Source organism: Colletotrichum abscissum (assembly GCF_030869225.1).
Source record: "Colletotrichum abscissum strain IMI 504890 chromosome Unknown Scaffold_38.1, whole genome shotgun sequence".
In the NCBI taxonomy this organism is placed as follows: domain Eukaryota; kingdom Fungi; phylum Ascomycota; class Sordariomycetes; order Glomerellales; family Glomerellaceae; genus Colletotrichum; species Colletotrichum abscissum.
The window spans coordinates 301,488-316,438 of NW_026850298.1; the positions used below are offsets into that span (position 1 = coordinate 301,488).

At 53.2% G+C, this 14,951-nt stretch overlaps 6 protein-coding genes across 6 annotated transcripts; 3 read left to right on the forward strand and 3 right to left on the reverse strand.

The window, feature by feature from the left end:
* Positions 1-1,260: 1,260 nt before the first annotated feature.
* Positions 1,261-2,052, forward strand: CABS01_12555 (polysaccharide deacetylase; the record flags this gene model as incomplete). Its single annotated transcript, XM_060545908.1, has 1 exon — positions 1,261-2,052. The coding sequence occupies one exon, from the start codon at positions 1,261-1,263 to the stop codon at positions 2,050-2,052; it is 792 nt and encodes a 263-aa protein (XP_060396443.1).
* Positions 2,053-3,885: 1,833 nt separating this feature from the next.
* Positions 3,886-5,527, forward strand: CABS01_12556 (uncharacterized protein; the record flags this gene model as incomplete). The annotated part of the gene is made up of 8 exons (XM_060545909.1): positions 3,886-4,172; positions 4,243-4,308; positions 4,369-4,637; positions 4,696-4,852; positions 4,914-5,003; positions 5,058-5,091; positions 5,157-5,392; positions 5,458-5,527. The coding sequence occupies 8 exons, from the start codon at positions 3,886-3,888 to the stop codon at positions 5,525-5,527; spliced, it is 1,209 nt and encodes a 402-aa protein (XP_060396444.1).
* Positions 5,528-6,219: 692 nt separating this feature from the next.
* Positions 6,220-7,649, reverse strand: CABS01_12557 (Cys/Met metabolism PLP-dependent enzyme; the record flags this gene model as incomplete). Its single annotated transcript, XM_060545910.1, has 2 exons — positions 6,220-7,269; positions 7,413-7,649. The coding sequence occupies 2 exons, from the start codon at positions 7,647-7,649 to the stop codon at positions 6,220-6,222; spliced, it is 1,287 nt and encodes a 428-aa protein (XP_060396445.1).
* An 841-nt stretch (positions 7,650-8,490) lies between these two features.
* CABS01_12558 (uncharacterized protein) lies at positions 8,491-9,439 on the reverse strand (the record flags this gene model as incomplete). Its single annotated transcript, XM_060545911.1, has 4 exons — positions 8,491-8,874; positions 8,934-9,077; positions 9,142-9,170; positions 9,247-9,439. The coding sequence occupies 4 exons, from the start codon at positions 9,437-9,439 to the stop codon at positions 8,491-8,493; spliced, it is 750 nt and encodes a 249-aa protein (XP_060396446.1).
* A 1,080-nt stretch (positions 9,440-10,519) lies between these two features.
* On the forward strand, positions 10,520-10,783 carry CABS01_12559 (uncharacterized protein; the record flags this gene model as incomplete). Its single annotated transcript, XM_060545912.1, has 1 exon — positions 10,520-10,783. The coding sequence occupies one exon, from the start codon at positions 10,520-10,522 to the stop codon at positions 10,781-10,783; it is 264 nt and encodes an 87-aa protein (XP_060396447.1).
* A 1,955-nt stretch (positions 10,784-12,738) lies between these two features.
* CABS01_12560 (uncharacterized protein) lies at positions 12,739-13,758 on the reverse strand (the record flags this gene model as incomplete). The annotated part of the gene is made up of 4 exons (XM_060545913.1): positions 12,739-13,084; positions 13,212-13,243; positions 13,503-13,550; positions 13,711-13,758. 4 exons carry the CDS (start codon positions 13,756-13,758, stop codon positions 12,739-12,741), a joined length of 474 nt encoding a protein of 157 aa, XP_060396448.1.
* Positions 13,759-14,951: the final 1,193 nt, after the last annotated feature.

Sequence of the window (14,951 nt, forward strand, 5' to 3'; positions counted from 1 at the left end):
GATCCGGGATCGGGTTCGGGCGGCCAACCTGTAGCCTTCTAACAGCCCTATACTCATGGTGTGCCCGATATGTCATCTACTGAATCCTCGATCTCTTTTCTGGGACGAGTGATGGAGGTCACATAAGCGCGACTAGCGCCCTGAGAGGCTGTAGCGATACTGCCTCCCTGAGATCAAAGCATGTTGCCGATCGCAGGGCCATATTTGTGCAGCAACTGTCAGCAGCGTTGACAGAGCCTGCCTCGTTGAGACCGGTTTCGAGTGACTAGCCTGAAGCCAATGTGTGGCAAGTGAAAGGGTTTGAGGTCCAGAACTAAAAAGCAATTAGGCAACGAAATTGAGATTTCCACCGGGTCCGGAATATGTGCTGCACGTTCCATTCTCAATGGCGGTGAGCACTCCGAGGTCGAAGAACGGCGTTAAAGTTGATTATCGCATGATCAGGTACACCCCTTGAAGAATTGAAATCGCCGCTTTATGAGCATTGTGTATCTTGATATCTTCGAAACCGTTCGCTGTCTGGAAGAGATATGAGGTGTTTGGGTGTAAGAGCGCCATGGTCAACAGCTGACGAGAGCCGCGGGTACAGCGTTGGGTATCAGCAAACCCGTCTTTGAGGTTTCTGAAGCCTTTCAATCAAGCAATGTTCCAGAAGCAGATGTCCATTTCTGGCCTTATCTTTTGATCGCGGCTAATGATCATCCTGGTTCGATAGCTGCCTGTGCCGGGATGATTATCGTGTAGCCTAGAGTGGGCGTACAGGATTGGTCGCGACGTACGAAAATGTCAAGGTCTGGAGGTGTAAGCCAGCCATTGAGAGCATTTCCCTTCCCTCATAGATTCGCTTACGAGTGAGAAATGGGCTGGAATCGGTAGGCAAAATGGGACTTTGGTGTGGTGTTCTAACACGGACGTACGTTGGAATAAGTTGCTCGGCAAGTGGTCAAGAATAAGCTACCTTAAGAGTTGAAGACCGGGGTGGGAGCTTTGGTGGAGATGAGTGGACCAAATCCGACGGGCCTGTTGAAGGTGCCAGCCACAGACATCCATCCAGGTGCCAGCTAAAAGCCACCACCAGCCACAGTTTGGTAAGGGGTCGTGAATTTGGAAGCGAACCCTGTGGTAGCTATGATGAAGCTGTGCGCCTGGACTCAGCTTCGTTTCGTTTCGTTTCACCCACCACCAAAACCTGACTGTCTCGACAATGCCTCCCGTCTCCTTCTTCCTTCGACAAACCCGAAGGTGTTGAATGAACGGTCAATGGCACGAATAACGCTCTTCCGATTTCCCAACAAGCTTCGCCGGCGTGTGCGGAGGAACCGAATGGCCACCCTGCTGGCTCTCCTCGCCCTGGCCGTCCTCCTGGTCGTCCCCTTCTACATCATCTACAAACCACCTCCGTTTGTTATCAACTACTTTGCGCGAAAATGGCCCGACGTACTTTGGCAGGTCAAGACGGACCAGAAGATCATCGGCCTCACGATTGATGACGCGCCATCACAACACACGGCCGATATTCTCAACGTCTTGAAGGAGAACGATGCACACGCGACCTTTTTCCTGATTGGATCCCAGATGAACGGTCGCGAGGAAGATACGGGCGCCATAATTCAGTCTGGCAGCGAGCTGGGAAATCACGGCATGCACGACGAAGCTTCACGGTCTCTCCCTATAGATCAGTTGGAGTCGGACATATTCGAGGTCAGGCGGAAGATCAAGATTGCGTACGAGTACGAGGATAAGCCCCTTGTAGCCGGATATTTTCGTCCAGGCTCTGGATTTTTCAGCAACAAGATGCGGAGGCTGGTCGACAAATTGGGATACAGGATGGTTCTGGGGAGTGTTTACCCACACGATGCCCAGATCAGTTCTTGGCGGACGAATGCCAACCACATTCTGAGCATGGCACGGCCAGGGGCTATCATCATATGCCATGACAGAAGGAGTTGGACCGTCCCCATGCTGCGGAAGGTACTCCCGGAGCTGAGGAAACGGGGGTATAGGATTCTCAACCTTACGGAGCTTCTCAAAGAAGTCGATACAGACAAGTGAGAGACGTATTGGGAGAAAGAGAGCATCAATCATCCAAACCATGACGAAGACACCCAAATGCAACAACGCACATACGCAACCCATGTCTATATCTAGACCGCCTCGATACTCGTGCACGCATTCACTCTTCAAATGAGGGGTATCAGCGGCTTCGGACACCGTGTGATCCCGCAGGTTAGAGCTGGTCTCGACCGCAGCGTGGAGCCGCCGGGGATGCGGAGCATCATGACCGCGCCATCGTTGCCTAGGCCAATGCGGTGTAATACCACGTTGCCCATAATAGCTTAAACATGACGAGGAGTCTCGCCTCGGGGCCACGGTATACAAAAGAATGGGTCGCTGCATGATCGAGCGTAACAGGCTCGCTGCTTTGTGGATTGATGAGGCATGGCCCCCTTCAACATTCGCTTGTTTCAGTACGGCGACACAAAGATGTTCTGCGCGACCTAGGTGACACCACGTGAGACAGAAAGGGCTCGTAGGGAGTCGATTGGGCGATTCACGACCTCGTCGAAAGGGGGGGGGGGGGAGGCGCCATGTGTTGGCGCCATTGTAGAGCCTAGCAGATCTTTGTACGATAGAGGTTGTCAATCTTATGCTATTAGCCGTCAGTGAGAGCGAAATTTGGTTCGCTACGAGATCTCTCGCGGCCTTTTTGTCCTCGACAGATTCCCGCAAACTTGTCCGAGTATCTCTAAACTCCCACTCTCATGGTTTCATTGTTTTGTATTATAAGCTAGCACGCTCTGCCGAAGTTTGTGACGATATTCATTGCTCAGATTTTGCCGAATGCCAAGCTATTCATAGCTCAACTGACATTGTTCTAGGGTGCATGATCGCTAAAGCCTGGAGACTCGCTACAATCGTCGCCTACGAATGATTTCGGCGCAGTCTTATGATCCTATACCATGATGGATTGCGTGTGCATTCTTTGTAGGGAAAGAGAATGCTAATGGTCGAAAGTGATAGTCTGGGAAGCGAGCAACGGTATAATGCGCTGTGGCGGCGTAGCATACGGCCTTGACAAGAGGACAATGACATTCAGCACTTGGATGACCTCAGGCGTTACCTTTCCATCGGACGCGAGAGAGTAGCACCACATTCGGTGCACCAGTAGACTCAAGGCCAAGATCACGTAGTCGTTTTCCCAAACTTCTGCAGGAAGGAGCAGTATTTCATTCTCAACGGCACAAACCCCAAACAGCAAAGGTTTGCCCATCAAACAACTTCACAAGATCTAGGATTTCTTGGCAAAATTGGATCATTTACTTGACATAAATAGAGTAAAACAATTTGGAAAAGTCCATCCTAGGAAAAGGGGCCGAAAGGTCAAAAGCTCAAGTGCGCAGCTCGGGAATCGAACTGCGCACCCTACGAAATCCTCCATCTGAGAAGACTTCTCGGGATTTCATCACCAAGTTCTTTACTAACGGACCAGGGCGTTATACCGCTCGACCATGGGGATCGATTGGGCTTGGTTGACGAATGAAGCCCCAGACCTGGATATAAGGGCACCGGAGACCCTCACTCTCGAGAAACTCCCGGCCCTCCTCGTCGTATTCCATCTCATCTTATTCCACTCCATAACTTGCTCGCCCCTTCCTCTTCTTCTATGAACTGGCACCTGCCTTTCGTAACTCACTCTATCGGTAAGTATTAAGTCCCGTCTGTGGAGTTTTCGAGTATACCTCTCTTCTCCCTTTCACTACCTCGACACCGGGCCCTCATTCTCAACAGTATCGTAAAAGGGGAAAGGAACGCACACCAACCAGCATTTGCTATATTGCTTTGACATATACATATAAAGGTAATCGGAACTACGGCACAGTCAGGATGCACCCTGACCAGCTTATCTTCCCATTCTGTCCGGACGACTGCTGCCCCGGTCCCGCTGACACAAACAAAGCAAACTTCCCACCAACACACCTCGCCAACGTCCTGACAGACAAGCAAGCTCCAATGGACAAGCAAACTTCATGCGCCCAGGCTATCGTCAAATCCCTCAAGGGAAAGACACTTCATGTCCCGAATCTCTACGGCATCTTCAAAGGATGGCCTGTCAAGAAGACCAACCCTCACTACAAGCGCATCATCCCTATTGTCGAGGAAGCGTTTGACCGGTAAGCTCAGGCAGGAGTTCTTATCAGCCAACATATTCCTGGAATTTCTATCTCACAAATACTCACAAAGGCTCATCAAGTCGCCCCTTCTCCGTGAGAAATACCGGGAGGCCAATTACGCCAGATTCGTCAGCTTGTAAGCCCGATCCACTTACCCCCAGACTTCCCACAACAATAGTCTGATCCTTCGAGACAGGTATTACCCTCACCCAGATTGGGAACAGATTCAGACTCTGGCGCTCTACATCATCTGGCTCTTCTGCTGGGACGACGCGATCGACCAACAGGGCAGCGACGACCTGAGCAACGACCTGCTTCGCGCCAAGACTCGTCATGACAACACGATAGTAGTGCTGGAGCATGTTCTTGGTCTTGGTTTTGACGATGGCTCGTTGATTGAGTATGATCATGCCAATACTGAGCTGAAGGCAATCGGAGCACAGCTGCAGAAGGCGTACACCCGTGGTAGGTCATTGTGTCAATTGTGTACAACCAACAGCAGTTTCGCTAACTTAGAACTAAGAGCAGAGACAGACCTTCATGAACCAGATGAAGCGATATATCAACAACTGTCACAAGGAGCAGGCAATGCGACTCCAGGGTGACTTGCCCGACCTTCAGGCATACTCAGAGCTCCGTCATGGAACGGCCGCAGTGTGGACGCTTTGCGCGCTCATCGAGTCAGTACCATGTCAGACTTACTAATGTGTAAATATAAAGTCTAACATTTCTGTGACTTAGATATGGCTTGGCAGAGAACATGCCGGAGCATATACGCTACATGAAAGAGGTCCAGACTATCTGGGAGGAGACCAGCAGGGGCATTTGGATGTACGTGGATAAAAGGTGAACACAACAAAGGGGCACATTCTAATATGCTTACAGTACCAACGACATACTTTCTCTCAAGAAAGAGATTGTAAGGACTCCCCAAAATAACCCATAACTACTGAAGAACGTATATTAACCGACATTCCCACATAGCCCCATGATGCCGCCAAGGCAGAGAGCGTCGTGAACGCCGTACCCATCCTCATGGGTGAAGGCAAATCGCTACAGCAGGCTGTTGACGCTTTGCTCACTGAGCTCCAGGACTCTGTCGCCATCTTTGAGCTTGCCACCTCCATACTCGAGGAAGCCGCTGGAGAGAAGAACCGGGACATAATCAGAGAGTACTGCGATGCTTGTCGTTGCATGGTGACCGGATCAGTCCAGTTCACGTAAGTTCTTCCCAATACCCCTGGTGCAGCTCAAGACAAAAGTGACTAACTGTGTGAAACAAAAGGCTTGAGTCGACCAGATATAAGCTGGCAGGTTGCATGAACAAGGATGGATCCTTGGATGTCCTGCTTTGATGGAAGAGATGGAGAACAAACTCTGGATAATGGATAAAAGAAGTGGATCGAGCCTGATATGGGACTGCTTTGAGATTGCTTTGAGATGTTGGGCCAGATACCCTGCTGTTCTGATTTGCAGATCGCAGTCTATAGCTCATGAGAACCCTATACTTGCTGTCGCCGGTGTTAAAGACATTGGCTTCTCTGGATTACAAGGTTTCTAGAATGCAATAGATCGCTTTAACTGCTGCACATTTTGGTCTCCAGTATTACTGCGACGACTGGGAAGTTTCTTGGGAAGGTCAAAATCCGTGACGAGAGGTCCATCTTGTCCTATACACCTACCACCACCCAATTGACAATTGATCTTCAGATGCGATGCAAGAAGACTCTATGGAATACCAGCAGCTCACACTCGACTTTGTCCCGTTGAATTCTCGTGAAGGCGATTGGACAGAGGTAAGTCATCAATGACTGTCAAATCAAGGAGTTGAGAACTTGAGCGCGATGAACATCCATAAAAGTCAGTAACTTGCCCGACTCGGCCTTCAATATTCGCAAATATATACCTAGACATGGACCGAAATATGAATCCCTAGCCATCTCGTCTTCAAACAAGAACTTTCTATCAAGATACCATCTAAGTGGCTCCACATCGACTTCTACCAGAATCAAACTAAAACCCCGAAAGTCGCCTTCAACATCACCCCTTAAACCGTCTTCTTCTTTTCCTTCACCAACGCCTCGAACCCCTGAATCAAATCATCTCTCAAATCTTCCCACCCCTCTACACCAACACTCACCCTCAACAACCTCTTACTGCACCCGCTATCGCTCATCGCCCGCCACTCGATAAGACTCTCGACACCACCCAGCGACGTAGCGTGGTGGAACAAGCCCATCTTGCTCGGCAACCTCTTCGCGTCCCCCTCGTCCTTCAACAACAACGCAAACACGGGGCCGAACCCGCCGGGCATCTGCTCCTTCAACCACCCGGCCTCCAGATCCGCAGCCTGCAAACTCGCGTGCTGCACCGCGTCGACGACGCTACCCACCAACCCCCCGGGGTTCCCGCGAACCTCCCCATCAAGCCACGCGACAAGCTTCGTCGCGGACTCGGACTGCCTCTTGACCCTCAGCTCCAACGTCCTCAGCGACCGGACGCCCAACCACCCCTCCATACTCCCCATCACGCTCCCGATAAAACACCTCTCCATCAACAGCTCCGGCATCCACTCGTCCGCGTGCTTGGAATTCAGACTCAGCGTCCCGCACAGCATATCCGAATGCCCCCCGAAATACTTGGTCCCGGAATGCATCACGACATCCGCGCCCAACGCAAACGGATCCTGCAAAGGCGGCGGCGCAAACGTGGCATCCACCGTCAAATACGCGCCCTTCCTGCTCGCAACGTCCCTGAAATACGCCAGGTTCCGCGCCTCGCCCGTCGGGTTCAGCGGCGTCTCGACGTGCAGCACGTCCCCGGCCTCCAGCTTCTCCAGCGAGGCGTCGTCGAGCGCGAGCTGCTGCAGGCCGTTGAGCTTCGCGAGGACCTTGATGACGCCGTGGCAGCCGTGGTACCCGCCGCCGATGGCCACGCGCTTCGGGTTCAGGAAGACGAGCATGGCGTGGAAGGCGGAGAGGCCCGAGGAGTAGGTCAGGGTGGGACCGCGGAGCACGCTCGAGAGGATTGCCTCGAGGCGGGTTGTGTTGGGGCCCGAGTAGCGGGAGTAGATGTGGGAGTCGCCCGGGGCGGAGGGCTAGGTTTGGATGTTAGCTTGAGCTTTTTTTTTCTTTTGGTCTTCCCATCTCATGAAGGGGTCGTTCTCATAGTTCCTCAGCAGCGGCGAATTGTCTTGGAAGCTGAATCAAGTAACATCATGAGAGCGCGGGCAAGACTTACATCGACATTCTCCCCTGAACGGAGCTCATCCGGGTTGCTGTGGTACTTGAACGTCGTCGACACGTGCATCGCCGGCGCGATGGCGCGGTGGCTGCTGATGCCATCATCAGCGTGGACGGAAAGCGTAGCAAGCGAGAGCTCTCTCTTGCTGGCAGCGGCCGTCGTCGGGCCTTCGGAGCCGGCCCCGGGAGCGGTCCGGGTCGCCGTGTCACCGATCGTGGGGATATCTCCAGCCATTGTGTTGTTTGTCGTGAAATATGCCAAGTGAAGAGGGGTGCTTCAGTGCCTCTTGCTGGGAATAAAGAGTCCTGGAATAGGTGACGATATATGACACAAGATCTTGAACGACTGAAGGGGGAGTCGAGATGTAATGCACAGGGCGTGGAAGCTCCAGATGTGTCATAAGATGAGAAAAATGAAGAGTCACCGACAAACAACCGGCGCGGAAGACGATCAAGGCGGGCGGCCCGGTGCCGGGAACCAGCCGTCTCAGTGACTCTGCCCCTCCATTGCGTGGAACCTTATCAAAAGGTGGGGTCGGAGACCAAACCCCGAAGCTGGGTCATGGTGCGATAAGTGCATGACGGATCAAAAAGTATTTGCTAAACCACGTCAAAAGCATACTGACCATTGGAACAACGATGCCGGATGAGTCTCCGCCAGTCCATCCCTCCGAGGTTCGGATCGTTATTCCAGCCATTTCAATGAGTAATCTCTCTCATATCCCGAACTTACACTACCTCACAAATTTTAAGGTATGTCACGGACAATGTCACCATACAGCAGGCCCTGGAGCCAAGACATGTCAACCAATATCATTATCATTAAGAGCTTATTTCCAAGACACTCGGACTCGAAGCTCTGCTCGCCAGGGTGGCTTGCAACCGCCCGTATACGCATAACGCGGCTCGACCCGATGAGTGTGCAAGCTGATTGGCCCAACTCTAACCATGTCATAGCGAATGCACCCCATATCTTGGGACATAACCCAACCAGTAACGCCAAATCCCAAGCCCGCAAGGGCTGCATCGACAGGACGTATATACAAAGTAAGAAGAAAAGATGCCCGGGAGTACGATTAATGAATTTCGGTGGTCTCGACTGACGCTGCCGACTTTGGGCGTTCGATGGTTCCTAGTTCTGAGCCTTGCCCGCTCTGGCCGCGCTTTCTTCCAGCGCCATTCAGGAAGCGCGTGACGCTTGAGTTGGTTGAGTTGGCGCTCGGCTCCTTGTGGTCTGAGTCACCGAAGCGCGAGAACAGGCCGCGCATGCGGCTGGATTGGTGGTGTTGTTGTTGATGCTTCTGGTCGTCCAGGCCGACGTCTTCGAAGCCCTCGTCAGCTGTAGGGAGTTCCCGGTGTCTGTCAAGCGCGGATCGAGGCAGGCGAGGGTAGCGGGCTGAGTCGAGACTCTGGCGCGCCGGGAAGTCGTTCTGGGGAATAGGGGACCGTGCTGTGATGTCCTGCAACGCAATTGCGGTCAGCGGTGGCGCCACAAATAGCGGGCTTGAACTCGACGTACAAATGATCGCCTGTACGAATCGAAGGATTCTCGGGAAATAGAGAAATGCTCAATCTCGCCGCTATTGCTGCGAGTGTCTGTCGAGTTGCGGCCAGAGCCGAGGTACTTGCTCGGCCACAGGCCTTTTTCTTCAGTTGGGGATGGCTACGCATGCGCATTAGCAAATGTCTCGAGCATGGGTGAGATTGTTGATTGCGAGGGTGCATACCGGAAGATAGACGCCGCTGTCATTCACGACTGTGATGCAGAGAAAAGTAAGTCAATTGGTTCCATGTGCGCGCCATCACGTCTGATGAGAGGTGAAGGTGCATACCACTCATCTTGTATTCCCCGTTGTCCTGGCTCTTGGAACTTCTGACGCTGAGGGAAGAAGAAGCCTTGGAGCCGACTGTGTCTTGCTTCTCAAATCCAGGATGCGACGGGTTCTCGCCATCGGATCGTGAGCTTTCGTCTGCATGGAGAGTGGCAGGGCCCGGACGGCGGGCAAAAGGGTTGCGAATGGGCATGGCGGAGGATGGCGCGAAAGCGGCAAGGTCGGGAGGGTAGCTGGTAAGGAGGGAATCTCAATTTGTCGCGACGGTGTCGATGTTGTAGACCGGGGCAATGTGCCAACTTGTGTTTAGAAGCTAGAGAGAAAAACTTGGTGCGTTATGTTTCGAGTTGTGTTTGCGTTTCGAGGTTGATGCTGGGACCGTTTGACAAAGAAATCGATCGGTGGACCCAAAAGGCGAAGGCGGGGAATAGGGTAGCGGGAAGGGATGGCGATGAACTATATGGCAATCTTGACCCGTCCTATTTCCCACTCGGGCAGATGTGTGTAGTGTACGCAGTGATAGCTAGTGGTGTCTGAGTTGGTCCAAGGGCCCAGTCTTAGTCTACATGTACAGTAAGACGGTGGCTTGGGATGGACAAGGCCGAACGGTATTGGTCTGTAGAGGTCCTACAGAGAGATGGATGCAGGAGATGATGGAGATCCCAAGTGAGGCGCAGGAAGATGGAGACGAAGGCTGGGGAACGGGTTGGCGCTTGTTCAAAGTTGAGGACGTAATCGAGACGTGGTGCTGCGTATGGAGTATGGTGTATGGTCGGCAAGTGAGCAGAGAAAAAAGTGAGTAGACGGTAAGGTAGAGATGGATGGGAGCTAGAACTGGCGGACAATATCATCGGGCGGAAATCTGCAGGTTTTGGGCTGTGGTTGTGCTTGTCTTCCCCTGGCAAGTGCGAGCGTCTCTGTCATGTCTTTTTTCTTCCCGCTCGTGCCTGCCCATCCGTACATTTTCTTTCCTTCCTTGCATCCGCCCATAAAGCATGGGAAAAGTAGGTGCGGATACGCGCTACTGCCACTCAGGGACTAGACGCAAGGGGGGGCACATCAGACTTGGAGGTGACGAATGACCCTCTTGCAGATGCATCCATTGGATCATGAGGTAACTTGGTAGAACGCCCAGTATCAGTACCGAGTATGGCGAGGTAAAGAACCCCGGTGTCGCTGCCGGTACCGCTGTGAGAAACCGCGGTCCCGCCCGGACTCTTCGCCATCACTCTTCAGGGTAGAGTGGGAACTGAGAAAAGAGCTTTTCCATGGCATGGCAGGGAATAGGCACGTAGGGACGTTTGAAGGTGTCAAGTCCGAGAGCCCTAAACGGCAAAGGTGTGTAAGCTGCTGCAGCGGTTCCCCATCATCGGCATGGGCAGATCATCGGCACGATCCCACGACTCAGCCAACATGTTTTGCAAACACTGCGCGGCCTATGTCCATCAGTGGGGATATTGACAGCCTGGACAGCCTCGAAGCATTCAAAGACATCTCACGAGAATTGGGTTTGCGATGGCGGCACCATACAAGCTAGGCAAGACGGGGATTCGGAAAAACCGGGAAACTTGGAACGAACCGCGAATACCATGCCACCAACGGCCCAGGGCACTGGGGAAAGACATGATCAAACATTAGCTCACTAACTCGGTCACTCGCCCTCTCAGTGGCTGGAGTCATGAACCGGCCACACCGATTCCGCTGTTGCAAGCTTGAGAAGCTTTCCAAAGGCCAGGGACCTTGGTCGATGACATGTGTTTGTCCCATGTTCTTGTTCTTGCCATGTCTACGTGCCTGCTCTTTCTAGCCCAACTGAGCTGAATGGTTCGTCGCCGCCGCCAGTGACATAAGGGTACCTAGGTACCTTAAGGTGGGATGCGGGTCGGTACATGTGACGGTGCCTTGAATGCAGCAAAACTCCATGTATCTCTTTGAAATTTGCCTTCTTATGTAATCACCCGACCAGTATGGTGTCCTCCCTTCTGGAAGCCCGCAGTGACGCTTGCCGTCATCCACCTTGTCCGGTCCAACCTTGCGTCCCGAATCCCCGCGACGGGGGCATGCCCTTTTCCAAATTCCAACCCTGATTATCCTGGCTTTCTTTCACCTTGGTTACAGCGGTTAAATTCGCCCACCATTCAGCGTCTACCTTCATTTCTAGGCGCATACTGGCAGACCTGTGAAAGCTCTGCGCAGCCACAAGCGTCGAACCCTCGGCCCCCAAACGGACACCAATCGTCTCTTCTCCGTCTCGCCTCGACTCTCTGGCACAGTCCTGCTCACCCGTCGCAAGGTGTTCATCCACAGTACGATGCTAGGCAAATCTGGACGTTCGGACGGCACACTTCGGATCTCTCGGCATCGGAGCGCAACAAGACTGCCCTTTGATCTCCGTGCCGCACTTCCTCTTTCTGTCGCCCTGATGCGGACCTGCATCATGTCCGTCCAATTGTTCCTGATTGACCACATCGGAACGTGAGTTGGCTGCGCCTATCCGCTCTCCATATGACGCTCTACTCAACCCACCTTTCCCCTCAGCGGATCATTGACCTGCCGGGCGGAGAACGGGGGTCGGTCATCGCCGTGGCCGGCGCGATACTCCACCGCACGCTTCCATCAAAGCTGATGAATCATGAGGGTCCTATCTATCAGTTGGGAAAGGGATATCCGCACACGTGATAGGAGAACAGTCATAGAGCGTTGCGACTTCGACTCGCCCTCCCGATTCATGATCAATAGCCCTATACGCCAGACTCAACCCTCATATGAATGTCAGACTGAGCGACGTCAAAATCTGCGTCCTCAAGCATCTTGAGAGTCCATAATCTACGATAGAAGTCAGTTGGCTGGCACTCGGCATCCCATGAGGTTGACAGCCTCTTTTTAACAACAAGATGCCTGTTGGTCTGGAACCAGGCTGCGACCTACTTCGACCTTTAGCTCAGTGAAAGTTTTCTGCATGCGGGATTCACTCACACCAAGACGCCTCCTCGTCGTAGGTTGTCTTGCACAAGTTTCGTTGAAAGTCGCCTTCCCGGACGCCCTCGCCGGCTATGGCTTGGCCGGCTTGACCCTTCCTCCTGTGAAGATGCGCAATCGGCCTGGCCAGTCAACCAGTGCCTGTACACCATGACCCGGGGCAAAAGCGACACAAATTGTAATTGTCCAACGTGCAACGAGGAGCTTGAGGGCCGTTCACATCGTGGTTCAGCATGGTACCGGATTGGGTTATCGTGACTTCGGCTACCCAAAGTGGCTGCGGTCCGACAGGCAGCTGGGAATGTAGACGCCCAGATCCGATGGAGCGGGCACGCTACAGACAGACTGGCACCCACGCAACCACCCACCATCGAGATAGGCTGTTGACACCACAAGTCTAGGCGTCGGCGATGCCTAACACCGGCCCTGTCACGGTGCTATGTTGACTTCGACGGACTTTGGCTATGCTTCTCGTATGCTTCGGCGGTTGACCAGCTGATGCCATCTTAGTCTTTAGCCGAGCGAGAATACCTTGCTGCACTTGCTACTGTCGCTATCATCAGCTGATCGCTCTTCTATGCATCGAATAAGCAGTCTACCGGAAGGGGACCGATCAACCGCGCCTGCGTCGAGATATCCCTTTGTCTCGGATGATTGCCAGAGTATCCGCCAACCTTGACCTGGGTTCGGCTCGCAACGTCGGGCTTCTGAAGAGATCGCTTTCGCCATTACCGACGCGCCTTTCCAGTTCTTTGTTCGTCGTAAAAATCGATCTACAATCCTCGCCATCATCGGCGACATAGTCGTCATCGGCACAGGATCTGAGAAGGACCATCGTCGTCCGTGTCGCCTAATGGTTCTGTACATCAATCCAAGCAGAAATGGCGCGCCCGCAGACAAAGAAGTGACCAAGTCGGCGTCAAGGGGAAAACAGCAAGCATTGGGTTGATCAGAGTGTTGTATGCTCGGCGACAGTGGGGGCTCACTGCTGATGTGCCGATGCCATCACGGAATGACCCTGTCAAAACCATGAATGTAGTAGATATGTCTGGTCTGAACACGGAACACTGATCAGATTATCGAGATTTGAAATTCGAGTTCTGGCACGGACATGCTGGTCTTCGACAGGCGGCCCTGATCGGGATTCCATTGAAGCCTGAAGGCCAAGATCAATGAGAACTCCTACACTTCTCAGATCTATCGATACCGGACCTGCTTTCACTGCGATCTGTCAAATGTGATGATTAGGCGATAATCATGTTGCTGACAGCACGTACGGGAATTGCCATGAACGGCCTTTCATCATCAAAGACCTCTGGTGTGATCTGCCAAAGGATGTGGTGGACGCTGAGACGCACGTAATCTCGATTGTCCGTGGGAAGGACGAAACAGACCCGCGCCTAACAGCCGCATTGACATCAAACGCCTGCTCAACCCACCTTTTGGATTTCTCAGGCTCGGAAAATAAGAATTTCATCGCGGTACCTGACGGGACGACGTCTGTTCTCCCCAGCCTGCGCTTTTGGATCTCATGGCGTGGGCGCTAGGCCGACGCCATGTGTGCCCGTGTACGGTGTACCTAAGAAAAGCAGGACATGAAATGATCGACCCTTGAGCGTGCGCCCGAGCAACATCGGACGACTCGCAGCGAGACGGTCAACGGCTGCTGTCATAAGGAGAGAGGAAAGCTCAAACGACTTAGTCGACCTCTCGCCGCTGGCGTAGCACTGGATGACACGGTTCCCGTGGCTCGCCAAGGCCAGTGGTCGTTTTCAGGTCGAGCCTCGATGCCGCGGGGCTCCACTCACGATGCAATGCTATGTAAAGCACACACTTCGCCCGCCGCACGCTGCAGGTTGCAGGACGAAAGAGATCAGCACGAATGTGGGATCTCCAGGGGCAGCGCGACCGAAGCGGCCATGGAAAGCCCTTGAGGCTATGCATCGCGTCGAGCCTGTCTGGTTCCTGCGTCTACCTGGTTCCTACGTCCGACTCGTCTCCCGCTCTGTCCACATCTGGCCTATGGCGAAGTCGACCACTTAGATGGCGATATGACTGAACCACTAGAGTGCAGCAAACGTCCACTGGCTTCTTAGGACCCCGCGGAAGCTTCGAGACCACGGGGAGAGTGCGGAATTCTACAAAACATCTTACTCGCCTCTCGGCTGCCTGTTCACGTCTATCGTGGATTGCACGGCATGCTGGGTCATGTGACGATGGTCCAGACTCGACAGCTCTAGAACGTGGACGAAAGTGGCTTGTCCGCAAACGAAAACATGGAGATAACATGCGGCGATGGGATTGAATATACTCAAGAAATCACTATAGATGAGAGGCAACGACTGGCCAAGGTTCCCCATCTCAGTCTGGAAATCAGGTGTGGCTTGCTCTTCCGCCCACCTTTCGGCGCCAAGTGGGCGAAACTAGATCAGCCCGCGCCGTACCTTGCATTCCGCAAACGGCTATCTGAGACCACTTCCGTCGTAGCAACATGTTGGTTCTGCCCGCTCATCCCCCCCACAACTCTCTTTCCTTTGTGGCGTTTCTACTTACAAGGTACGCTTTCGCACTTTGATTCTGTAGACAGAGAGGGTTGAACATTCCAGCAACGCCCGGCCCAATTCCCAGGGATTTTGACATGGCGGCGGCACATAGCAAGACGGTTGACTGCGAGGTGAAGTCGTCCCAAAGCGCCATTGAACCAAACGCAAACAGGTCTAGCAGCT